This window comes from Rhinichthys klamathensis, unplaced genomic scaffold (assembly GCF_029890125.1).
Source record: "Rhinichthys klamathensis goyatoka isolate OS25496 unplaced genomic scaffold, OSU_Roscu_1.1 h1tg000225l_1, whole genome shotgun sequence".
Lineage (NCBI taxonomy): Eukaryota > Metazoa > Chordata > Actinopteri > Cypriniformes > Leuciscidae > Rhinichthys > Rhinichthys klamathensis.
The window spans coordinates 1,970,631-1,997,606 of record NW_026606749.1 but is presented as its reverse complement, the minus strand read 5'-3'; the positions used below and the strand labels follow the sequence as shown (position 1 = coordinate 1,997,606).

General features: G+C 38.7%; 1 protein-coding gene across 5 annotated transcripts in view; it reads left to right on the top strand.

Annotated features, from left to right (window-relative positions):
• phactr4a (phosphatase and actin regulator 4a) overlaps positions 1-26,717 on the top strand; it is a 90,078-nt gene extending 63,361 nt beyond the window's left edge. For 3 of the 5 annotated variants that reach the window (XM_056264857.1, XM_056264855.1, XM_056264854.1), the window contains 13 exons: positions 1,969-2,133; positions 2,630-2,710; positions 3,000-3,917; positions 5,767-6,243; positions 15,406-15,537; positions 16,657-17,152; positions 17,874-18,121; positions 19,332-19,488; positions 19,579-19,634; positions 19,762-19,823; positions 23,346-23,483; positions 23,783-23,859; positions 25,653-26,717. In XM_056264857.1, coding sequence (XP_056120832.1) covers positions 1,969-2,133; positions 2,630-2,710; positions 3,000-3,917; positions 5,767-6,243; positions 15,406-15,537; positions 16,657-17,152; positions 17,874-18,121; positions 19,332-19,488; positions 19,579-19,634; positions 19,762-19,823; positions 23,346-23,483; positions 23,783-23,859; positions 25,653-25,668 — 3,023 coding nt within the window. In that variant the 3' untranslated portion in view covers positions 25,669-26,717. The remainder of the gene's footprint in view (positions 1-1,968; positions 2,134-2,629; positions 2,711-2,999; positions 3,918-5,766; positions 6,244-15,405; positions 15,538-16,656; positions 17,153-17,873; positions 18,122-19,331; positions 19,489-19,578; positions 19,635-19,761; positions 19,824-23,345; positions 23,484-23,782; positions 23,860-25,652) is intronic. The other 2 variants (XM_056264858.1, XM_056264859.1) reach the window with 2 other exon arrangements.
• Positions 26,718-26,976: the final 259 nt, after the last annotated feature.

Here is a 26,976-nt window from a genome sequence, read left to right as displayed (position 1 = left end):
TTTTAGATTCCTGTGGGATGTTTTGAAAAACCATGACACTGGCCACTTGGCTTGATGTGCTATGATTAGATCTAGATATTTTATTATGTTAAAATTAAACTGAAGCACATCTTTCTACACTGCATAATGTGTCTGTCCTAATGGGTACAGGTACTGGATTTAATTGAAAAGTTTTGTAAACCTCACCTGGGTGTCACTGCATGCAAAACTGATTGACATCTTGTAAATCACAGTGAGCTCATGGCTTGTTTGAGTCAGAGTTTCAGTATCCATATAACTTTTCTGAATCTCTACCCACTGTTGTTACTTGTAAATGTGACTCATTAGGTTGTTGAAATGATTGTAATTGTTATGCCAATCTATTTTAGCAACATACTATATTCACACTGTGTTATCTCAGACTAAACACAATAACTGTAATTCCCTAAATATGTAAAGTATATACTGAATTATATCGTGAGAAATGGAGTCTGTTTCCTTTTCCTCTTGCTGTGAACACATAGTGCAGCGGGTAATATGTTACCATTTAGAAGTGCCATGATGACTTTCTGTTGTGTGATTTCGTTGTTGGATTCAATGTAGAGTCTTCTTACACTTTTGGGTTTAATATATCACCGAGTTCATTACTCATTTTGTTGAAAATAATTCTATCTATTCTAAACATAATAATAAATATAGCTGCAAGCAGCATGTATTAGGACCAAGCACAAAAGAAAGCACAATGATTTATGCAGGCATGGCTGTGAGCTTCAGAGCAACTGCAACAATGAGTAATTAATTATTTTTTTTGTTTATTTTAGTCAAAATGGCTGTACAATCACATGTAATATGATTATTTGTGATTATGATTAATTTGATTAATTGCTTATCGCTTTTGACCAATAGGTGGCGCTGTAACCGAATTGATGTTGTGTGGTCATTGTGAACAGACAATGACACATAAAAAGTTTGGTGTCAATTTGGCAAAGCATTGCAGTGTTACAAAATCAAACCAACTTTCCCGCAAGCGGTTCTGTGGGCTGCCATAAGGGGCTTTCGCACCGGAGGAACCTTTTCATAGTTCCTAAAACTGTTGGCAGAAGTACCTGGATTTTGGCATGTTCGCACCGCAGGAACAAGGAACGATTTTAGTTCTAGGAACTCCCTTTGGAGGAACTAATTTAGCTCTTACTTCAGAGTAGGGCCTAAACCAGCACTTTAGGAACTACCAGTGACTTAAGTGTACGCTGATTGGCCGAACGCACGCGAAACACCAACACCCCCCATTTTAAAAAAAAGGAGTGTAAACTCACAGATTATAGCCTATGTATTTACTCCAGAAACTAACTATGTGAACATGGAAAACAGTGATAGACGGACCTCTTAACCTTTTACGCTAAGGAGAAAATTCAACGCAACTTTGAGGGGGCCAAGCCAAACATGATTATGTATTTCTGCTCAGCCAGCAACACTGGACATCAACCACACGACATACGCTAATGCCTTTTCATATACTGTTTACTTTCTATGTATTGCAGTTCTATCTAATAACGTATTAGACAGGACTGTTAGACAGATCGTAAACTAATGAACACGGAGAATGCGAGCACTGTGTGCTCTCTGGCGTTCTCAGCGCCCTCAAAATAAAGGTCCGCCGCACGTCACTTCGGAGTTCCTACTGGCGGTGCGATGCAACCAGGAAAACGTTCCTTGGGGAACCATTAGTAATTAGTAACCATTAGTACTAATCAAATTTAAAATATAAAATGCATTCTGTTGTAAGTTGTATTAATATAAAATGTTACATGTGTTTGTTTATCAGTATTTAACTACATACTTATGCACAACATTAGAATTAGCCATTGTAATTTTTTTTTTTTTTTTTTACTTAATTGCATGATGAAAGTACGAAATCTGCTAAAAAATTAAAAATGGACACCCAGTTATAGGCCTGTAAACAACTTCTCTCTCTTTCCTCATCCTCCCCAGATGATGAAGTCGATCATAGTATGCCAGAGAGTGATGGAGCACATCCAGGAGCAGGAACCCCTTCGGCAAAGGGCAAGGGCAAGTTCTCCAACCTGGGCAAGATCTTCAAACCTTGGAAGTGGAGAAAGAAGAGAAGCAGTGACAAGTTCAAGGAAACATCAGAAGGTACTTGTCTTGTCTGATTTGTGACAGTAAAACTGCATAATTACTGCCATATAATGCTAATACTGTTGAAACTGAAATCTGATATGAACCTTTTTTTTTTGGAAGTTACAGTGATATGTTTTGATTTGTTGTTACTTTTTTATTTTTATTTTTATTTTTACTAATTTGACAAATTTCAATTTTTTTAAGACCTTTGCCATTTTTCTATTATTTTGTGGTTTAAATTAAAAGATTTTGGAAATGGGGAATGAAAAAAAAAAAGGCAGTTGTTTAACTTTTGAGGTAACAGTATCCTATATGCATTTTATACAAAACAGTGACTCCAGCACTCATATTCTGATCTTTTTTTTTTCTCCTACACTAGTAGTAGCATACACACTACCAATGCAACTTTCCAAAGCATTGCAAATTAAAGTATTCCCTAAAACTCACTATCTTGCAAAACCTTCCGCTGGAGAGAATAATGTGCATATCTGCTCTCTTTCTGAATGATTAGTGCTGGAGAGGAAGATTTCGATGAGGAAACCTAGGGAGGAGCTGATAGAGCGAGGGTTACTTAAGGACATCCCAGAGAATGGTATGGCAAACTAGCAGTGTCAATGGTTCACTAAAGGGGAACCAAAGGTTTTATCAGATTCTTTCTTTCATAAACATGTCCCGGTCATATTTTTATGTATTATGTGCTGAATTGTCATTTAAAATAATGTAAAAAATTCTATATGATTCTACAGGAAAATAGGTTACTTTGAAAAATGGAAATTGCGATTATTCTTTTCTTTCCTATTTTGACATATGCAAAATCTTGTTTTTGGTTTTTCTTTGTTCTGTTGGTTTCTGTCTCAATCCATTACCCATATCTGTTTCAGAGAGTAATGACGTGAATCATAAAGCTCCACCAGTAAAGAATGGCCACACTGCTCCACTACCTGGAGAACGCAGGTCAAACACAGGATTGGAAGTTAAGGCACCATCTTCACGACCACACGGAGAAGAACAGAGGAATAGCCTCGCACCTGAACCGGAGCGGCGCAACAGAGCACCTTCCGATGTCAGTCGCAACCGTCAGCCGCTGGATGTGGACGCTCGAACACGGTTACCACCTGAAACGGAACGACGCAGCCGACTAGAGTCGGACTTAGAAAAAAGTGCAGGATCGTTACCAAGAGAGAGACAAGGACAAGAGGAGGGACGATATCGGCGGGACGACCGAGACGAGAAAGCGGGGAGGGACAGAGAACGAAGGGATAGAAAAGATGACAAGGACGTAAAGCCTGAACGTAGAGATGATCGAGACAGACGAGATAGGAAGCCGGATAAAGAGGACTCGCACGGAAGAGGTGAGCGAGATGAACGTGAGAAAGAGAGGAGGAATGACAGAGAAAAACGGGAAGAAAAAGACTGGAGGGAAAGCAGGGACAAGAAACAGCCACGAGACAGGAAAGAAGATCATGAAAGGCGAGATGAGCCCGAGAGGGCAGACGATCGAGAGCGAAAGGAGCTGATTGAAAGGAGGGAAGACAGGGAAAGAAGAGAGGAACGGGATAGACGTGAGGAAAAAGATCGAAAAGATGACCGAGAAAGGAGAGATGTCAGGAGACCAGAACCTATGAAACAGGTGTCTGATGGGAAACTAGTCAGGCCTCAGTCAGAACAGGACATGCGGCACATTCTTCAGAAGAGCTCGTCTGACATTGGACCGAAGTTGCGGCCAGTATCGGAGGCCATCCAGAGCAGCACACTGCCACGATACACACCTGCAGAGGAAGAATCAAGGGCTCGAACAGGTAAAATTCCCACCCAGCTCGCTTCATTCATGACAATAGATTTGTGGTCTCATAACATTGAATAAAGGCATCACCAAAAACTGTGAGGTTTACTAGAGGACTCATTTTAATATTCACATACATCTAGGGCTAAAAATAAATACTGTCACACTGGATGTGGTGCACTTGCGCTACTTCCGACAAAAAGACAAATGAATTTGGAACTTAAGCTTTGAAGCATACAGTGTAGACCTAGGGTGTCTAATTCTGGACCTGGAGGGCCACTACCTATCTAGAGTTTAGTGGTGCGTCTTAATCAGCTCCCTGGTTCAGTAGTCAGGGCACTGATGAAGGAGTCGGCCATTTTAAATGTCTCAATCTCGAAATCCCACCAGTGCACTGAAATGTTTGCTCCCTAAAAAGTCCCACAATGCACTATGAAAACCAGGGAGCATTGATGCTCACTATGTCCCCTTAATGAAAGTTCTGAAGCACGAAACACAACTCATGTGAGCCAACTCACTACACATAATTACACGCGATAGATGTCTTTTAAAATACAAACGATTAATGAATTATACTTCAGCTTAAACACACATCGCTAGACAGTTAATGAACATAATCTAGCAAACATTCATTATTTATTTACGGCTGTAATGTTGCATGTATATGTAACAAGCATTTATCATAATCATAAATAACATTAAATATCATAAATAACATTAAAAATAATGTCAGAAAGATATCAGATCTGCTGTTTTTCATATATACCAGTAGTTGTTGTACAGTGAGGACATTATGTCTCCGGATCATGTCATCAGTGTATCAATGTGTAGTGAGCCAGGGTCCTTACTTCCATTACCAGTGCCCGAATTTGTGTACATGATATACTTATTCATTGTGTCGCACCCTAGCTTAGCCCTAATTACACACACCTGAACCAGCTAATCGAGGTCTTACATATCGCTAGAAACTTCCAGCCAGGTGTGTTGGACATAAACTCTGCAGGAAAACAGCCCTTTCGGCAGCAGGATTGGACACCTCTGGTGTAGACAGGCTCAAACTGTTGCAGCGTGATTAGGCTACGTTCAGACAATAGGCAAAAGTGGTCCAAATCTGTTTTTGTTTTTTCACAACAGTGTGAACACCATCTAAGATCAGAACTGACAGTTTTTATGATAGTTAAATCATAGTTCAGTATATCCAAGCCCTGTATATATCTGTACAAGAATATCATACAAGGCATCATAGTTTTTTATCACACATGATCTTTTCTTAGCGCTTCAACCTGTTTTTTAAATTAATGTGATTGTAATAGATGTCAGTATGGTGTCTTGTTTTTGCTGTCAGGATAAAATTACAGTAGTGTGTCTGTGCCACAAATACATTTACTTGAGCTCTTCAAAGCAGCTTATATTAGGTTCTCGAGAAACAGCTTAGCTGTACCAAAGAGTTTCAAGAGTTTGACCATACAATTCATGCAATTCTATTCAAAATGGGGGAGGGGGAGAGAGAAAAGATATGCAGTTGCTCACTGTGTGGCTGAAATTTTGCTCAAAGCGCAATGGTGTTAAAGACCCCATGAAACAGCTAGATTCCAGTGTTGGGATTTTAACAATTGAAACTGTTGAGGTGGGAAATATTGATGGGTTCATCCCAAGTATGTTGTTTAAAAGTTGAAATAAAAGCCAAAAATCTCCCATTTGTTGGTTAATGGGGTCTTTAAAGTGCTCCTGCACCTCAACGCCACTGTTCACATGCTATGCCTGATGTACTTGTGCCTGCTGTTGTGACTGTGCTGTGCACTTGTGTGTATTTTTGTTAGCTGTGTTTATGTATGTTTGTGCATGTGTCTTGTTCTCACCATTAGGATCACTGGGTGTGCGATTTGTTCCTGAGCCCAAACCTGCAAGTACCTTCACTAAAGAGTCACAGCCACCCAATAAACAGGCCATTCTCCCTCCCAAATGGCTGATGGCTGCTTCCTCCTCCTCAGAGCTTGCTCCAGTCCCATCCTCACCCCCCTCCTCTTCCTCATCATCATCATCTTCATCAGCATCGTCATCCGCTGCTCCTCCCATTGCTAAACCTCCTCCTCGGACTGTGTCTTTAAATGTAGACGACTCCTCCCGCACTAATCCCATTCCCCCTGTAACAGCAGGAGACCGTGAAATCCCGCCCACTGTTCCCACCCACTCCACCTTGCCTGCCATTCCTGCCCACATCACCCCGCCCTCTATTCCTGCCCACTCCACCCCTGCAGTCCCTACTGCCCCTACTGCTCCTAAACAGCCACCAGTGCCCCCTCCCAAACCTGTCCATCACAACAGCAACACTGCACTGCAAGGTGAGTCATTATTTGTCCTGTTTTTGGCTTCTGCTCCAAAGCTGCTATATATGGCTTCATGCTGCCCTCTTCATAGACCTTAGCCAGAGTAGACACGACTGTGAGGGATGGAAGTTTGGCCCGTTCAATTTGTCTAAAAATGATTGTGCAATATTCATGATCAGCTGGAATTTCTATAGTGATTCTAAATATTGTTATCCTGTGGGAAAAGGTTTTTGTGAGTTCATCATAAAATTATATAAAATGTTTTCTATTTTTGTCTTTTTAAAATCCTTATCCTGTAATTATAAATGACTAGAAAAAAACTGTGTCTAGAGTAACTGGGTCCGGATTCATGAAAATCTTCTTAATAAAGAAATTTAGAATTTTTTAAGATAAATTCCAAAAGTTCTTGAAAATGTTTTGAAGTCTCAAATATTTTCTTAAAGGCACAATACAGTAAGATATTTGGATTAAAATATCCAAAAACCACTAGAACAGTTTTATATATTTTGTTGACTTGTGTACTTACATTCTCCCAAATGTTTAAATCCAGAAAAATCTGCTTTTTTAAACAGTGTAACAGCCGTGTCATTCCGTCGCCTGTCAATCACGTCATATCCTCCCTACCCTTGATTTCCTTTTTACTTCCATAGAAACCATGGAAACACCAAAGACACTTTAATATATTATGTGTTTTATTAGACAGGTATAACATTTTTGGTTAAAAATGATCCAAAATCAGTTATTGAGCAGGTAAATAACCAATCAGTGTTCAAAACTATCTCCTTACCTTAGATTCACATCGGTAAGCTTGTAATAATATCTTCTAATTTGATTGGTCGGGTCGGTTTATGTGGGAAAATACAAGTTTGCCTACATAAAGAAGTAGTCCCGGCTAGTAGCCTCTTAGTACAGCTGCTGGATTGGAATTAAACTTGTCGTTTTTATGGCGGCTTGTAACCTGAAAGTTCAAAATGACAGTCATCGTTGACAACTGGGGAATCACCAGTAGTCAAAAGTAAAAGACTTCAGACACATGTAAGTGACTGAAATTAGATTACATTCTAGTTTTAAATATGCATCTGATTACAGAGATTTCAAAGAGAACGAGTTCTAAGGAACTTAAAATTGCTTTTTTGAAGTCAAAAGAACAATTTCTTTAGATGAAATTCGAATGGTATGACAGAGATTAGACTGCACAGAAAGTGATATCTACAGAGAACGCTAATACACACTTAAAGACACGTAGTCACGCAATGTTGATGTTGGTAACATTAACAATTTGAGAACAAAGTATAACAATAATAATAATTTGCACGGTTTGACGTGATCTGAGCTAACTTTGCTATCGTTAGTTTTAATCACCATTGGTAGGGTGATTTATTGTAAAACACTTTATTTTTTTCATTTGTTCAGAACAAAAGTGCCAGACATGTTACTTGTTCGGATGACATTTTCCGGTGAAACTTTTTTCTTTTGGATATACTTTCAAGATGTAGTAACTGTAATTATGATGTATAGTGAAAATCCACACTGGTGTGTTGACAGAACCCACATATACACCTCAAAACATTAGATTCATGGGCGCTGATGCACACCCCATGTAAAGAGGATAACTCCGCAAATAACTGCAATTTCAGGTTTCAAACAGAGATGGTGACAAAGATGCGTATGCACTGCTGCTTTAAGTGATCAAACTTTAATGTAACAAATTTTAAGTTCAGGGAAGGAGGAAGACGTTTAACGTAACTTTAATCGTAATAAACTTAAGCTACATAACGAAAGCAGTGGCCGACTGTGGCATTTAAGCATAATAAAAAGAGCAAATAAAATGTACCAGGCCCCCCTGCTTAAAAACACAGTAACGTTAATAAAACTTTAAGAAGAAGTTTTAAGAAGAAAATGACAGGCTTTTGTGTTATCTGATTGTATGGCGGTTCTTGCCGTAGGCTCGCTGATCAACACCACAAAGGCTGTCTTTTTGTGCTGCCTGCAGCTTACCATAAGCACTTGGTGTCACCTTTATGGAAGTTTGTTTCCGCCACGGAATACAAAAAGTAATTGTGGCTTCACATCTCACAATTCTTACTTATTTATGAGATATAAACTCGCAATTGCAATACTCACAATTATATTATTATACTCGCAATTATAAAGTCAGTATTGGGGGATATATACTTGCAATTCCGTATTATAAAGTCAGAATTGCAGGAAATAAACTCACAATTTTGAGAAATAAAGTCATAATTCTCAGATATAAACTTTTTTTCTCTTAATTGTGAGTTTGTACCCAGCAATTCTGTTTTTTTTTTTTTTCAATCAGTCTTTTTCAAAAAGTTGCAATCGGGAGTTATCAAATACAATTCTGAGGGGGAAAATGTAAGCTCACATCTGACATTGCAATTAGTTTATGATAGTCAATATAACTATTGCACGCTATTGCAAGTGTCACGCAATACTGAGAAAAAAAGTCACAATTGCGAGATGTAATTTACAAGTTAAAAACTGAGATAAAAAGTTGCAATTGCCTTTTTAATATTTTTTTATTCCGTAGCGGAAACAAGCTACCATAGTTTTTAGTTCACCTTGCATTTTAAATATTTAACAGAGCCTGTCTCAGGATGTTGTGGCCTTTTGCATTCATTTGCCATCTGTCTTTCACTGTGATAGCACTACCAGAGTGAACTTGTCTTGTATGGCATGTAATTATAAAATTTAAAACAAGGTCTCTATTTGAGTCTTTCTGACTTCTGTAGAGTTGTTACTGCATTTCGAATACAGCAAAAAGTCACATCACAGACAATCATTCTTTACATTATATTTCATTAGTGTCACTTCATAGTATTATTGAATTGATTATATTATTGTATTATATAAGTATTAATATGTATTGACTAGAGTTATGTTGTAACGCTGAACATTTGGAACAACCCAATTAATTAATTCCACATCTTACCTTTAGGATTTTAGTTGGAGGTTATTTGCAATGATTTTTATTTCTTTTTTACAATCTTTACATGAATTACAATATTTAAGCTTTGTCTTTAGAACAATCTTAAGAAAAAAGAACAATGTGTTTGGTAATACAAAATATTCTTAACTGTGTTCTTAGGACCCCTGACCTTTTCAGTTCAGTACCCCAGTCATGCAGCACTGCACAGTCTGTAAGCAGCTGGTCTAGACTATCACCATATAGTGTACTTGTCCTTGACTGTTATACAGTGGCTTCCTTATGGATTGTCATTGTGTAGATAGTATTCCATCCTGTAAGGTCATACTGTGGTTTCATAGTTTTAAGTAATCAGCTATATTGTTTCCTGTCCTGGAGTCTTTTGTTTTGACTAGGTACAGATTGGTATTTAATTCATATTTATCAACAAAGCTTCATTTTACTGGTAATACTTCATTTGCCAGTACACCTGCATGATTTCCATTAAAATGTGATTCTTGTTCAGAGTTATTATTACAACTATTTCAATTATAGGATTACAAATCAGAATAAAAACTTAGTAGCACTTTACATGTCAAATGTGTTAAAATTATTCAATGCATTAGGTATCATGATCTAACAATAAACTGTAATGTTTTTACAGCATTTATTATTCAAAATTAATGTTAATGTATACATGTAATATTCTTTTTTTTATAATACATTAATATTAATATTATTTTATACAACTTGTTAAAACTGTATTAGTGTATGTAGAAAAAAATAACATTAACCTAGATTAATACATGCTGTAAAAGTATTATTCAATGTCATTCCATGCTGTTGAATTCATTTTAATATGTATAGCCGTTTTGTAAATTGTTACCTACATACAGTATTACATTAGCAACATATACTTATTATTTTAAATAATGTCCATACATATATTTCATATCTTAGTTTCACTTGTCCAGACTTTTGATTATCTGCACAAACTCTGCTGCACATTGTAGCTTTCTTAGGTAATATAACAGTCCATTTAGGATGGGGTGGCCCAATTAATTTTTTTCTAACTTAATTTCTCTGGGGGAAAATAATTACTGTAATCTGAGAAAAATCTATGCTTTGTCATTAACTACTTTCAGTACAGGTTTGTACAGATATTTAATATCATATTCAATCGTTGGAGATTAGTTCTGATAGTCATTTTCATTTTCAATTTAGCATTTATGCATTTTGGAGGTTTTGTGGCTCAATAATTGAAATGAAAATAAATTAAATTAAAGTTAATGAAGGCAACTCCATACATTCTACTTTTAGGTTATCCTTTTACAAACAGCTGTTACTTGCTTCGCTTGGAGATATTTTTCATTGCAGTGATAGAAGGAATGCAGTTTATCATTAAATGTTTTACACATACATACTAAATGTAGAAATTTCGCTGCCATTGGACAAAGAATCTGAACTGGCAGGTGTCAAATAAATAATTTGTGTGTTTGTAATGTATAGCACAGTGAAGAGAAACAGGAAAGAAGAGGGGGAATGCTTTGTTTCCATAGGGGCAGAGCAGCTCTAAATGTTACAAGCTAAATTAAAATTTTTCTTTATTTTTTCCCTGCCAGAATTGTTAACTAATAATAAATTATGGCCTGTTCTCTCCATTGGGTCTACTTGTTCAGATGGATGTAGAGGCCAATCTTCAATCCACTTACTTTGGTGCAGTGTGGGCAGGGGAGAGTGGTAATCGTTGGTGGTGGGTTGAACCTTTTTATCTTTCTCCTTTTGTCTTTGTGGGTTGGCAGATTTCTTCCAGGTGCTCCAGTCAGGTGCAATGTGTTCCCAGTTTTGTGATATGTGATATGGAATTTCTTCAGAAAGGCCTTGATATTGTAGCCTGGCTCCGCCCTCCTACGCACTTCCGCTCAATTTCATTTTCCTTCAGTACTACGTCTGGGACTGCTGTATATTCTTAGGTTTCCAGAAATCAATTTTTTGTAGGACCAATCAGCGAATAGAGGGAGTGGCTGAGAACGATGACGTTGATGTAGCGCGTCAGTTTGAGTTGGAGTTCAGTCAATGGCAGCGGAGAAAGACGTGAGAAAATCTATTCGGTCCGTTGTTGCAAAACTGCCAAATATACAGAAGTTAAAGCTATTTCCTATTTAAAACTTGACTCTTCTGTAGTTACATCGTGCACTAAGACCGACGGAAAATGTAAAGTTGCGATTTTCCAGGCTGATATGGCTAGGAACTATACTCTCATTCCTGCGTAATAATCAAGAAACTTCACTGCCGTACCATGAGAGCAGCAGGCGTAATGATATGACGCAGCGCCTGAAAATAGGCCACCTTCCGTCAACACAACGGAACTATTTTCAGGCGCTGCGTCATATCATTACGCCTGCTGCTCTCATGGTATGGCAGTGAAGTTTCTTGATTATTACGCAGGAATGAGAGTATAGTTCCTAGCCATATTAGCCTGGAAAATCGCAACTTTACATTTTCCGTCGGTCTTAGTGCACGATGTAACTACAGAAGAGTCAAGTTTTAAATAGGAAAAATATCGAAACACTTTGGTAAATTTTTTTTTAGAAATGCTAATGGTCTTGTCCACTTCAATGATGTATGCTAAGCTATGCTAAAAGTGGTACCGCCAGAACCGGAGATCGGCTGAATGAATTCAAAAACGGTAAAAACTCAACAGTTTAACTCTGGGGGAGTTGTAAAATGAGGCTATTTCCAAAAAAAGTGGAGTATCCCTTTAAAATAGTTTTTCTGGCGATAGAAAGTGTTTAGTACCAGCAGCCATATCACCCTGTAGCCCAAGACTGGTTGCCCACTGAAGCTAAGCAGGGCTGAGCCTGGTTAGTACCTAGATGGGAGACCTTCTGAGAAAACCAGGTTGCTGCTGGAAGAGGTGATAGTGAGGCCAGCAGGGGGCGCTCACCCTGTGGTCTGTGTGGGTCCTAACGCCCCAGTATAGTGACGGGGACACTATACTGTCAAAGAGCACCGTCCTTTGGATGAGACGTTAAACTGAGGTCCTGACTCTCTGTGGTCATTAAAAATCCCAGGATGTCTTTCGAAAGAGTAGGGGTGTAACCCCGGCATCCTGGCCAAATTTGCCCAGCGGCCTCTGTCCATCATGGCCTCCTAATCATCCCCATATATATATATATATACACTGATTGGCTTCATCACTCTGTCTCCTCTCCACCAGTAAGCTGGTGTGTGGTGAGCGTTCTGGCGCACTATGGCTGCCGTCGCATCATCCAAGTGGATGCTGCACATTGGTGGTGGTTGAGGAGATTCCCCCTTCCATGTGAAGCGCTTTGAGTGCCTAGAAAAGCGCTATATAAATGTTATGAATTATTATTATTATTATTATTAGTGATGGCGAGGTTGTACTGAGCACACTTGCTGAGAAGTATAATTCCATTATAGTTGATGTTCCCAATGCCTTCCTTTCCTATAGTGACCTTCCAAAGATGTTGATCCAGGCCAACCCTGGCATTGAAGTCTCCTAGGAGAATAATCTTATCTTCTCTGGGGATTTCTGTCAGTGTAGCAGGCGTAGAAGGTCTCTTTTACTTCCTGTTCAGAGTCTAAAGTAGGGGCATAGGTGCTCACAACTGCTGCTATTTGGTTGTTGGCAAACACCAGACGTATGGTCATGAGACGCTCTCTAATCACCACAGGTAGTGTTTAGAGATGGCTGATAAGCTGGTTCCTAATGGCAATTCCAACACCATGGATCATGTGTTCATCAGCAGCTTTTACTTTCCAGAAGAAAGTGTAGCCACCTTTCTTTCAGTTGTCCTCTGTCTACTAGTTTGGTTTTAGAAAGGCCAATCCTGTATCTTTTCAGTTCTCTAGCGATGATTGCGGTTCTCCTCTCTGGTCTATCACTGGTTGCACTATCCATCAGTGTGCGCACATTTCAGGCTCCAAAGTTCATAGTTTTGTGTTTCTGACTGCAAATGGTGATAATCCTCTGGATGCGGTAATCCAGTCGGGAGGTTTGAGGTCTAGCACTCACCGCCTTATGTCCAGTATATGACATGGGGCTTCCAGATCTCACAATCCTGCCCCCGTCACCACTTTCTGGTCGCAATAGGACTTAAACCAGGATGTTATGGTGGTTTCCCAAAGAGGGTGCCTCTGCGTGACTTTGTTTAGCGTGGGGAGACTGGTGCACAGACAGCCACCACACGGTCCTTGACAGATCTGTGTCAGAATCCAGTGGTATGGAGTCCAAGATGACTGGGGGCCCTTTTCTGCTGCAGCCTTCATCCGCCTTCCCAGCTGTTGTGACGCTCCTCTAAGGCCAGCCATCATCATCTGACTGTTCCACCGTTGAGGTCTTGGTTGGATTGCTCTTTGTCAGGGACCTCTGACCTTACCTTGACCTTACTATCATGGGTGGCCCTACCAGGAGCATAGCTCCAGTCGGCGTTGCTCTTGGGATCACAGGACCACACAAGCCTCTCCACCACGGCAAGGTGGCAATCCCGCCGGAAAGGAATGATGGCCTATGTGTTAAGTGAGTCAGGTGTGTTAGTGTCTGCTGCTCCCTCCCTCTGAAGCAGAGAGACAGATGAGTGTTCCAGCGAGATGGGCAGGCTTAGACATGTCTCTGTGCTGTTTGTGCTGCTCTGCTGGCACAATGTTCACTGAGCAGCTTCTGTCTCACGACACACCTGTCTCTGGGTGCTGCAGGAGCCCTGGCTTCTGCCCACAGTTCTGAGAAAATTCTCAGCTACACTGAGGCACTGTTGTAAGACAGGTTTTATACTTTGTGTTTCACACCAAAATCATTCAAAAATTGAATTTTTGTTTTGTTTTTGTTTGTTTTGCAAAGTAAATTAAATTGCGTGCGTGTGTGTGATGTTCCTATAGGACTCAAGTGTCTCTGTTTGTCCTCCACAGCAGCTGATGCTCCGTCTGCTCTCCCAGACATGAGAACTCCCTGTACTTTTGTTCTCAGACTTTATCCGTACAGTAGAACAGAATAGTTATCAGCCACTTTTTTAGCCACCTGGGTTCCAGATGTATTTTTTCCCTGTTCATTTTCTCTATTTCAGAAAATCAGTAAAGAGTCATGAACCAAATCATGGATTAAATAAACTGCCTTTACATTTAATTTAGATGTTTAATTGATTCAGTGAGTTCAGTCCATAATTTGCTGCATTCATATGCTGTTTATTTGGATTGACTTAAAATAGATGAGATCTCATTCTGACAGCTGGACCAGTATCTTTGTGGAAAGATAACTTTAGACATGCTGTGGCCCAGTGACATGAGAGGCAGGCAGCAGCTGCTCAAGTGTTAGAAACACAGTACACTACCCCGCTCCAACAGGATCCATTTATAGACTCCCTAGTCCAGATACCAGGACAATCCCATTTCAGTATAGTCTGTACCATTTGAGCAATTGAGTGTTTCCCCCAAATTTATTTATACTGGCTTCATTGTTGGACATTTTGCTGAACATTTTCATACTTGTTTTTAAATCATAATATTTTCTCACTTCATTTTTAGTAAAGTTCATTTTAAGGCTTTGAATTTGTTTTTAGCCTACTTGAACACAATTTAAGCTGAAGTGTGTCCTTCTGGACCACTAATAAGACCAACTAGAGTTGTATATAATCTAAAATGTTCCCTGTCTTCCTTTGTACTCTTGCTATTGGTTGAGCCAGATGATTACATGTTCTTTCATAATTTACTCACCCTCTTGTCTTTCCAAGACAAGATTTTTGTTCATGTTCAAAACACAAATGAAAATATTTTTAATGAAACCTAATTTTAATTAAAGAGTTTTCTGTCCCTCATTTGAAAGTCCATTACACCAAATTTTAATGCTTCAAAAAGTACATAAATACATTGTAAAAATCTGTTTGAAGTGAACATGGTTGCTTTATATGATAAACAGATTTCATTTCAGCTTTGATGTACATTGATTAGCGAACATGCATAGACCACTCAAATATGGTAAACGGAAGCTCAAACAAATTTGCTTGATGCACGAAAACAAACCTAATCGTTCAGAACCTAAAAGTTCAGTTTACCAAATTCTGTGAGCTTTATGTATGTGCATTGGTCAATGTTTATATGTGAATAAAAGCCTATACTAACCCTTTAAGCAGGAGGTTTTAATAGGTGTCACCTGTTGAACTAGACCAGTGTCCAACAGTGCTTGTGATTGTTGTATGAGATGCTAAACATAATGAAACCCTTCATCCACCCCAAAGTGTCAACGTTACAAAGATATTACAAAGCTCCACCTCCTCAGTATTGGACAAGCTGGAGACAGCAGGGCAAGTCTGGAGTCTATCTGTCCCTGCCCACCTACCTCAGCCAAAGGGGCTCTCAGCTCCACCCAGGTAGCCCTGGTGTCTCCCCATCCCACACCAGCTGGCATGCATGTCCTAATGTTCTAATAACCTCACTTGTGCTTTTTTTCACACTCATACTCAACATCTTTTTGATTTCTTCTCCAAATCACTATGATTATTGAGAACAAATGAATGAAATTCAGTTCATCCTATTTAAAAGACGTGACCATTACATGTAACCAGTGTTAAAGATGACCAATAACCAGTTATGAAGATTAAATTCAGACTCAATCTGGATGACATCTGAACATGCACCTGTATACTAACGTTTCACCCTCTCACAGAACATACAACTTGACTGAGTGTCACTCAACAAGTTCTTTGGAGTAAGTTTGGAGGCAGTGGCTGTTTCTAACATTGAGTTTTTGACATTCAGTTTGGAACTGGCCTGCTTTTAGGCATGCAAGCATGTTAACTGAGACGTGAATGCTTGGCCGACACATTGCAAGTGCAAACTTAACGTGCACTGTCTCAGGACTTAAGAGGGCGGTTATTTTCTTTACATGTCTGAGATGTTATTCTCTACAATAACGCGCATTGATGAATCATGTACAACAAAACCAGGAACATGTATTAAGAATCTTAAGTAGGGTCCATTTTGATTTCATGTTCACTACAACTAAGGCCTGATTGAGAAACAACAACTAATATCATTGTAGCTAGGGTGTGGACGTTCCTTTTCTCATAAATTTAGGACGATTATTGAAACTTTATAGGTATTGTTATCATAACAGTTATCCTTGGTGTAGGCCTTTACTCTGATGGTCACTGTAACGTCCCTTGTGTAAGCATTCAGAATGTAGCTCGTTCTGAACAGTCATTTATGAAAAGTCATGCTTTTCTAGCTAGAAGCCTTGTGTGTTCACAAACTTGCATAGAGTGGAATGTTTCAGACCTTATTATCAAACAAGCTCCCAGAATATTAGAATCTATTATCGTAGAATATTAAATCACTACCCATCCTGTACTAATACCTGTTTGATTAATTCCATGGCATGCAAATTAATAACTTGGCTGATAAAATCCTATCTTGGCACTTCCGTACAAACTTATGTGCTTTAACACTTTTCTCTGTGAAGTTAATTTTGATTTTACTTTTTTCTACAGTGGATCCCTCTCAAGTCCCAGTCAAGCGATCTCCTCCCATTCCCCCAAAGAGGATTACTCCTGTGACCAAACGCCACTCAGACGACTCTTCCGCCAATCAGCCTGAGCCTCCACCCCCAGGCCCTTCCTCCGTCCCTGTTCCAGCCCCTGTGTCTGCCCCTCCTCCTGCCCAATCAGATGACAGCAGAAACTCAAACTCTGAAGCACTCTCTCCTCCACCAACCCATATTCCACCATCCCCTCCTCGCTCCCACCCACCTCCTGAAGTGCCCCGCGTGGACCCACCCAGCCCCACCACAGACCCGCCCTCCCAGCTGCCCTTACCTCTGCACATACGCATCCAGAGAGCCTTGAACAGTCCAGGCCCGGTCCAGCCCAACCCGGAAGGATCCCAGCGAGCTCACTCACTTCTCTTTGAATCACCTCCAGAGTTTCTCGCTGAGGCTCCAGGAGGGGGACGATACTCGCTTCCTGTCACTATCGAACCTCTGCGACTGTGAGTGTGCATATCAGTTTATCTAAGAACACAATGTTCTCTGCCCTTGTACTATTTGTAACAGATTGAAAAACTTGTACTTTTTACACCCCAGAAAGAAATGTTACAAGGCTCAACAATAGGGACTGCCCAATGGCAGCCAGCGTAAAAGACATTTGGGACAGTTTTGGGACAGTTGTCATAAAATCGTATAATTTGCACGAGTTTTTAAGTCTTGTCATTTTAAAAATTCAAACTATTTTCAACCATTCAAGCCCATGAAGACAAATGGAGTTCTCTTTCACATCTTGCGCTTGAACAGACACATACACATACAATTGTCAATCCCTCTTTGCGAGTATCCTCTCAAACACAGGTGAACATAAACAGTTGACAGAGAAATTGGATGTTTATCATTATATTGGATCCATGCACTAGGTCTTAAAGCGAGAACAGACTAATATACATCCTGCTGTCTGTGTCATTAATGTTCATCAAACAACTAAAGACATAGACAAAATCACTCACTGCTTTTGAATGATTAGCCTAACTTTTGTAGCTTTAACAAGGATTAATCGATATTTAATATAAAGAGAAGAGTCGAGGCTGAACAGTGTTATTTTACATTTGATTTATCGATTTCTGTACCTGAATACTACTATTAGACCTACCTGAAAATCTTAAAGCACACAACCACACACCATTCATATGCTCACTGTCTTAATGATTTTGATTTGTTTAGGCCTGAGGATGATGATTTTGACATTGAAGAAGAGCTGCAGAAGCTGCGTCCAGTCCCTCGGCCCACACGACAGCCGGAGCTGGAGCCACGCAGCCGACGCGGTCTGGTGGGAGACCCTCGAGTCACTGTCATTCCTGAGGACGCAGGCCCTGGAAACAGTGACGACGAGGATGAGAGTGATTCTGACGGACCCATTAATTACAGAGATGATGATGAGGAAGATGAGGAGGAGGAGGATGTTCCCACAAGTAGGATGCTTTAATTCTGTCTTACTAGTCTAATTGTGATTTAGGAATGTGGTACTTGTCCTGCACTAATATGTGCATAAAAAGTTTGTGACAGTCAGCACTTTAAAAAATGAAACGGTTAAATATGGTGTTAAAACTCTCATTGTGTGTGTTTGGGGTCAGTATACTATTTTTTGAAAGAAATTAACAATTTTATTCAGCAAGGATGCAATAAATTGATCAAAAGTTACAGTAAAGACAGTAATAATGTTAGAAGATTTATATGTCAAATAAATGTTGTTCTTTTGAACTTTCTATTCATTAAAGAATCCTGAAAAATGTTTTATCACGTTTCTACAAAAGTATTAAGCAACTGTTTTCAACATTGATAATCATAAAAAAAATTCTTAAGCTGCAAATCTGCATATTAAGTTCACATTAAGCATTCTGTTCACACCAAGAATGATAACTATAACGATAACTAACTTTAAATGCTCGAACCTCGAAATCTTTAAAGCAGAATGGATTCTGATTGGCTCTCAATGTTTTTTATTGTTCATCAGCTGGAAAAAAAACATTCTGAAAGTGATTCTTACTATATTGATCCTATGTTGTTAATATCGTTATAGTTCTGGTGTGAACACATTTAAAAGAATGATTTTTAGAACACTATCTTTATAGTTATTGTCCTTGGTGTGAGCGAGCCTTTAGAATGATTTCTGGAGGATCATGTGACACTGACAACTGAAGTAATGGCTGCTGAAAATTCAGCTTTAGCGTCACAAAAATAAATTACATTTTAATACATCCAAATATATTTAAATATATATTCAAATAGACAGTTATGTACTTTCACAATATTTCTGTTTTTATTGTAATTTAGGTCAAATAAATGCAGTATTGGTGAGCATAAGATACTTATTTCAAAAAAAATTTTTTTTAAATACAGACCTCAAACTTTTGAATAGTAGTGTACTTTTAACCGTCCTTGGTGTAAATTATATTTTTGAGACTGTCGCATAGGCCTAAAAGTAAATGTGATGGAGTAATAGTGTAATCTCCTTCAGAACGTAGTGATTTGCTCACTCTTTTCTAGCTAACAGCTTTCTTATGTCAGAGCGTTTTTAATCATCTTTGTATTAGATCATGAATGTTACAACTTTGTTCACACATAAGATCAATACAAAGTTTGTGAAAACACCTAATGAGGATTATGGGTGCATCTTGTCAGGTGGTCTTGCGAGCCGTGTGAAGCGAAAGGATACTCTGGCACTAAAGCTGGAGCGTCAGCAGGAGAAAGAACAGTCTGAGGACCAGGAGAACATCGCCTGGAACAACAAAGAGCAGTGGGAAGCTGTCCGCAACAAGATCAGCTCCACCCTCACAAGGTCTGCCTGTGTGTTCAGAGGGGTTTTATGGGGTCTTTGTCCTTTCCACACTGACACTGTGTGTATTTTGTGTTTTGTATGTTCTCATAGGAGGTTGAGTCAGAGACCCTCCGCACAAGAACTTGAGCAGAGAAATATCCTACTAGGTCAGTTACACTCCTTGTCTTCTAGTCCTCCATAGTATTTGTGGTAATCAGTCATACCTGGTAGTCGCAATTTTTGAAAGCTTCCAAAAAAAGATTTTCTTAATATCTGCATGTTCTTCTGTTTCAGCCAAGAATGAAGCGGACCGACGGGCAGAAAGGAGCGAAATCAAGCGCAGGCTGACCAGAAAGGTTTGAAGGCACATTCATTACTTGACTAAGTTTGTCATGAAAACCACTAAAGGCTTAAATGTTTGGAATTAGTTTGAAAGGCCGTTCAAAAGTTTGGTGTCAGTAAGAATTCTTCAGAAACAAGTATCTTATGTTGCAAGGCTGCATTTAGTTCAATAAAAATTCAGTAAAAACTAATGGTAACACTTTACTTGAAGGGGTGTGCATAAGACTAACATGACACCTTCATAATCATGACATGACACATGTTATGAATATGAAGGAAGTTTTATGCATGTTTGTGACAACTGTCATTAAGTGTCATTCGCTCAATTATGACATTTTTAATGCAAATATGACATTGTTTGAGATGTCTTTGTTATGACACCTTGACATAAACCAATACATCATAACCTGCCAGTGTCTTTGTCATGACAACTTGACATTACTAAGACAACACAACCTGTCATAAACATGACATAGCAGATTAATTATCAAACTTAAGAAACCACTTAGCTTTATTGGTTAACATTACATTAAACTGTCAGGTGGTTTATTTATATAGCGCTTTTTACAATACAGGTTGTATCAAAGCAGCTTCACAGTGATAACTTGAAAATAATACTACAACGTTTGTTTCTAGAAGAAAATTGTATCATCGTACACCTTAAGTAAGGCAGATCAATAATATTGTTGAATATTAAATGTCCCCAACTAAGCAAGGCAACAGTGGCAAGGAACTAGCCTAGAAATCTAGACGCACCCTAGTGGCAGCAAAAATTATTTTGCAGCAAAGTGTGGTCTAGCAACTCTCCGTTGGCTTTTCGAGCTGGAAAAACCAAACTCTGGTCAGGCCAATCACATCGTGTATAGAGTTGGTGGGCGGGCTTAACAATGACGGCAGAGATGTGACGGTTCCGCGTGATTTTCATAGGTGATTTCCCTGCTAACGTTACTTGAAAACAAAGAAGATGCTGCTGGCTAACAGCGGTCTTTCGAATCGGATTTGGCCGCGACTCTGGAGGACTTGGAGTTAAGAGAACGTAACTTAAGTCATTCTTAAAAAAGGAAGATGTGTTCAGAGTTTTGACGATCGGATACGGCAAAAGTTTAATATATCAACTAGCTCCGCTGGTGGAAAAACGCATGGGACTCACACAGCCACAGCCGTTCGTTGCTCTGGTTGGTTGTAGCGCTATCCTATTGCGTGCTGAGGGATATTGAAAGACAACCGTTTATCCCGCCCTTCGGATTGAGGTATGCCAATTGTGAGTTCCCAGACCTAACATCTTGATGTAGGTCTGGCTTGCCAGGCTAGCAAGGAACCAAAACTCCATCAGATGACAGAATGGAGAAAAAACCTTGGGAGAAAAAAACCTTGGGAGAAACCAGGCTCAGTCAAGGGGCCAGTTCTCCTCTGGCCAACGAACGAACAGTGTGTGATTATGATTCAGGCAACATTACAGGTCAGAAGTCAGATTGAAGAATCAGAACATTCAGAATATTTATCCAGTTCCATCTGTTTGGAAGTCGGAGTCATCACGCCGGTATGGAGATGAGTTTGTTGAGGATCAGGAATGCGTTGTGGATGGGTCTAGATCTGATCTGGATACGGCCCGGATCCGGCTGACTTCAGTAAACCTCGGAATAAACAGAAAGACTAACATTTGCGTAGATGCCATTCTTCTTATGATGTAGCGAGTACATCAGGTGTTATAGGAAGTGTCCCCGGTTCCGGCTGACCTAATCTATGCAGCCTAATAATCATTTACAGTAACTGATTTGAATAAAAGAAATGTATAATGTTCTATATGAATGCCAGGTAAAAGAGATGCGTTTTTAGTCTAGATTTAAACTGACAGAGTGTGTCTGCTTCCCGGACAATGTTAGGAAGACTGTTCCAAAGTTTTGGTGCTAAGTAGGAAAATAATCTACCGTTTGAGTTTGATTTTGATATTCTAGGTATTATCAACTGGCCATAATTTTGAGATCGCAATAGACATGAAGGATTATAATGCGTTAAGAGCTCGCTCAAGTACTGTGGAGCTAAACCATTTAATGCTTTGTAAGTAGTCAGCAATATTTTTAAATGTATACAATGTTTAATAGGGAGCCAATGCAGTGTTGACAGAATGGGGCTAATATGGTCATACTTCCTGGTTCTAGTGAGAACTCGAGCTGCTGCGTTTTGGACCAACTGGACTTTGTTTATTAAGCGTGCAGGGCAACCACCCAGTAGAGCATTACAATAATCTAGCCTTGAGGTCAAGAACGCATTAACTAACTGTTCCGCATTTTTCATTGAAAGCATATGTCGTAATTTAGATATATTTTGAAGATGGAAAAATGTGGTTTTACAGATGCTAGAAACGTGACTTTCAAATGAAAGATTGCTATCAAAGCACAAGACTTAACATAGCAGCCATCAAGTGTTAGACAGTATTCTAGGTTAATAAGTGCAGAGGTTTTTTGCCCAATAATTAGAATCTCTGTTTTTTCAGAATTAAGTAGTAGGAAATTACTAGTCATCCATTCATTTTGTGAATTGGTGCGTTCCGTCGGGGTACGAAGAAATATAGAGCTGAGTATCATCAGCATAACAGTGAAAACGAATGCCATGCTTCCTAATGATAGTTGTGAGGATACTGCCTTTTCTATTAATTTTGACAGAAAAGGTAGATTCGAGATCGGCCTGTAATTGATTAATTCTCTAGGATCAAGTTGCGTTTTTTAAATAAGAGATTTAATAATAGCCAGCTTAAAAGTTTTGGCAAAGATGAATTAATGATATTAAGAAGAGGATCTATGACCTCTGGAAGCATCTCTTTCAATAGCTTAGTCGGTATCTGAGATGTCATCGCTCTGCGGCAGAATTTCAATGGCATCAACATTGATCCCATGTGACAATATTAGATCTATCTAACGTATGATTACGACAATGAGTGTGTCCTGACACGTCTTGTCTAACTCCAGTAGAGTTTAAAATGTCTGTAAATGCTAATCCCAATGTGTCTTTTTCATTATCTACATGGATATTAAAATCACCAACAATTAGGACTTTGTCTGCAGCCAGTACTAACTCTGATGGAAAATCAGCAAATTATTTGATAAAATCTGAATTGTGCCCTGGTGGCCTGTATACAGTAGCCAGCACAAATGTCAAACGGGATTTATCACTTGCGCTAGATAAAGTTACAGAAAGTACCATCACTTCAAAATAATTATATTTGAAACTAGACTTCTGAGTAATACTGAAGATATTGCTATAAATTAACAATAAGTGCTTTTGAAGAAAGAGATTCAGCAACCTGAGCTTTATCATTTGTTCATCTGCATTATATTTGTTTTTTATTTGTTGAACATCAATCAAATTTTTACCCTTAAATGAGTTTTTTTGCATTTCCTAGTTCGGGGAACAGACACAGTCTCTATGATGATATCTAGGTGAAAGAGCCTCTATGTGATGGGATTTATCTGACCTCTGTGACGTGCATAATCTTGCATGACGTGAAAGTAAATGTTGTTGTGTCTTTACATCTGCAGTTGTCACAGAGGCCCACGGTAGCTGAGCTCCAGGCCAGAAAAATCCTGCGCTTTCATGAGTATGTGGAGTGCACTCATGCTCAAGACTATGACCGGCGTGCTGACAAACCCTGGACCAAACTTACACCTGCTGACAAGGTCTGAGTGAATTACTGGTCTCATCTGCCCCCTAGTGGTGACCGATATAAGATCATTTCAGTTTTGACTTATGTAAATTGTAGTTACATAAAACAATTGGACATAATTGAAAATGTCTGCAGTCTAATAAAGCAAGACCTCTTTGCCAAACAAAGACTTCAAAGTCTTGGAATTGTATGTTGATTTGACCACATAACGTCATCATTAAGATGTAGTTCTGTAACTCTACACAACCAGTGATATTCTGAGTGTTCAGTTTGTTCTTTCTCTTTACTCTTGTGTTCTTTGTTCTCCTCTAGGCGGCCATAAGAAAAGAGTTGAACGAGTATAAGAGCTCAGAAATGGAAGTTCATCAGGAAAGCAGGATATACACCAGGTCTGACACTTTCAGCACTTTTGTAATTTGCATATTATGCCTACCGTAATTCCTCAAATAAAGACCGGTATTCAAATAAACGCCGGGCCTCTGATAGTGGCCGGGGGCGTGGTCAACGCGGACAAATAAAGGCCGGTCTCAAATTAAGGCCGGGGAAAAATTAGTGTACACTCAAAGACGGACTCGCTCAGCGGTTGTCATATCACAACTATTCAGTGTTTTTAACCACATGTTTATTTTAGGTTTCAGACATTTAAATAGATATGATTTATAGCAAAACAATACATTTATAGTTTGTAAAATACACAATGGTGTCTATGGAAGCAGCAATAACAATCCATTCAAATATATTTGGCGACGTGTTTTATTCATATCAGATACACAGTGTAAGTAACTATAAAGTTTACTCTATTCTTCTCCCAGTTCACCGGCCACTTACTTTCATGTATTTCGGGAGAAACTGAAGAATTCACACGCTGTAACTTAACAAATACAACAGGAATCTCCAAACTGCGGTGCCCATCTCACGTTACAGATCAAGATCATTTATAAAGGGTTTTAAACGACAAAACAAACTCACTTACACGGATTTGAGAGTCAGAATAGAAGATAGTTGATGACATGGTAAGCAAGTTTGTTAATATTTAGAAATAAAAGCGCTACATCTGTCATACAGCGCTATTTTGGCTGTGGTGAACACGTGCCAAGCATGACGCGTCACCATGGAAACTTGGCTGGCGGGCGGGCGGGGATCGCGAATTAGAAATAAAGGCCTGCCTCTAATAAAAGCCTGCTTCAAATAAAAGCCGGCTACCATCTGCAGTTCAGGTAAATAAAGGCCCCGGTCTTTATTTGAGGAATTACGGTATATTACTTCCTGGATCTTATATACACTTAATTCAGAATATCCACATGGGATCTTCATTTATATCTGTATCTATAGAACCATTTAAATAGTTGGATCAGCAAGTCTCTTCTGCTCACCAAAGCTGCATTTATGTGATCAAAATACAGTAAGACAGTATTATTACAGTAAAAACAATATTATTAAATAAATAAATTCTGTATTCTACGAGCAATCCTTTTATGCTTCTGCTCCTCCGTGAGAGATACGAGGTGTCGCTCATTATCAATCACGCCCACGGCCCTTGACCTCGTCCTGCTCGCCACATATATTTTAATATATTCCTGTGAAGCTGAATTTTCAGCATCATTACTCCAGTCTTCAGTGTCACATGATCATTCAGAAATCATTTGAACATGCTGCTCAAGCAACATTTTCATTGTTATTATTCTTGACAACAGTTGTGCTGCTTAATATTTTTGTGGATACTTTCGTGATACTTTTTTCAGGATTCTCTGATTAATAGAAAGTTCAAAAGAACAGCATTTATTTGAAATAGAAATCTTTTGTAACATTATTAATGCATTTACTGTTATTTCTGATCAATATATTGCATTCTTGCTGAATATATATATATATATATATATATATATATATATATATTTTTTTTTTTCAATCACACTGACCCCAAACTTTTAAATGGTAGTATACACAACATAAATTTTTATTAAACAAAGTGAGAAATGGAGAAATGCAGAGCTGATTGTAGAATATTAATGAAATAGTTTAGGGGGGCGGCCACCGTTTTATTCCCAGGCTTCCTTTTTTTTCCTGAATAAAGGCTATAATTAAAATAATCTGCATGTGAACATGATCATTGTCTGTAACCATCACATGGGCTGAATGTGCATAACAAAAATGTAATTTCTTCTTTCAATTCCTTTTGCAGGTTTCATCGGCCATAATCCGCATCCCTAAAGAGGAAACCCTAGACAGATAAAAGCTGCCCCTATAACTGCAGCTAAAAGCCTCCATCTTTCCCATGATCCTCCAGCGTATACTGATGAGTGCCCAGGCCAGCTGCTCAGTTCTCTAGAGTGAAAAGGAGGAGGAAGTGATGTGGGTGTGTGCAGGACCCTGGTACACTTTTGGGCAGCAGGTTTGAAGTGCCAGCTCTCTGTAGAGTTCCCATGATTCCCATGGCCGGATCACTTTGTTGGAGTATTTCAGGGAAAAGAGGACACAGAACTGTGTGGATTGGGGGTGTTTTAATATTCTTTATGGTACACACATTTCTGTGATCAAGAATAGGCGTGTGTACTCAAACAATAATACTTTTATGGAAATTATGACACTGGTGATAAACTTTTTTAGTGGCGAGTGATTGTGAGAGACTGTGTGTGTGTCAGTGTGTGTATGTGTGTTTATAAATGCTGTCCACTCATGCCTTAACACTGGTACGAAATGACTTTTTTAGCCTGACCTTAGAGTAATACAGAAGAAAGTCTGCATATAACACTGTTTCTCACCCTGAACACACATCAGTGTGTGTGTGTTGATCTGAAAGCTCATCTTTGACATTCTCAGGACGTCAGCACACGGTGTCACTTTCTATGTGCATTTTACTGTAAATTACCATAATTTTTTACTTTTTCACACAGATTAAACCACCTTCTTTAATATTCTTTTAACAACACAGCACTTCACTTTAGATATTTCAAGCTTAATCACACAAAAACTTGCAATATTTTACCCCAAAATTATAAGAAAAATACATTTTTGGCATGAAGAAAATTAAGCCTCGAAACCATTAAGATTTTTAGCATTGTGATATGATTTTCATGACATTTAAGCATGTTTTCCCCCAAAATATTCTCATTATAATGTGTTGTAACTTTCTTTCTACTTTTTTTGTCAATGCACATTCTCAATGGTAATTCTTGTTACTATAATATATATATTTTTACTTTATTACAATGCAATACTGTAATTCAATATTTTTTTAATATTAGCATGCATTAAAAAGAGTGAAAATAAACGTTTTATCACACTACCATAATGGAAATTAAATTTGTTTTCATTGTACTGAATTTTTTTTTTTTTTTCACAATGCCAAACATTTTAATGATCTTAAGCTTCATTTTCTTTAGGCAAAACCTTATTTCTTCTTTTTTTTTTTCTTTTTTTTTTTTTTTTGTATTGTATTGGGGTGAAATATGACTTGGACATGTTATTGACAAGTTTCACAAGATTCAGCTGTAGATGATATAGTT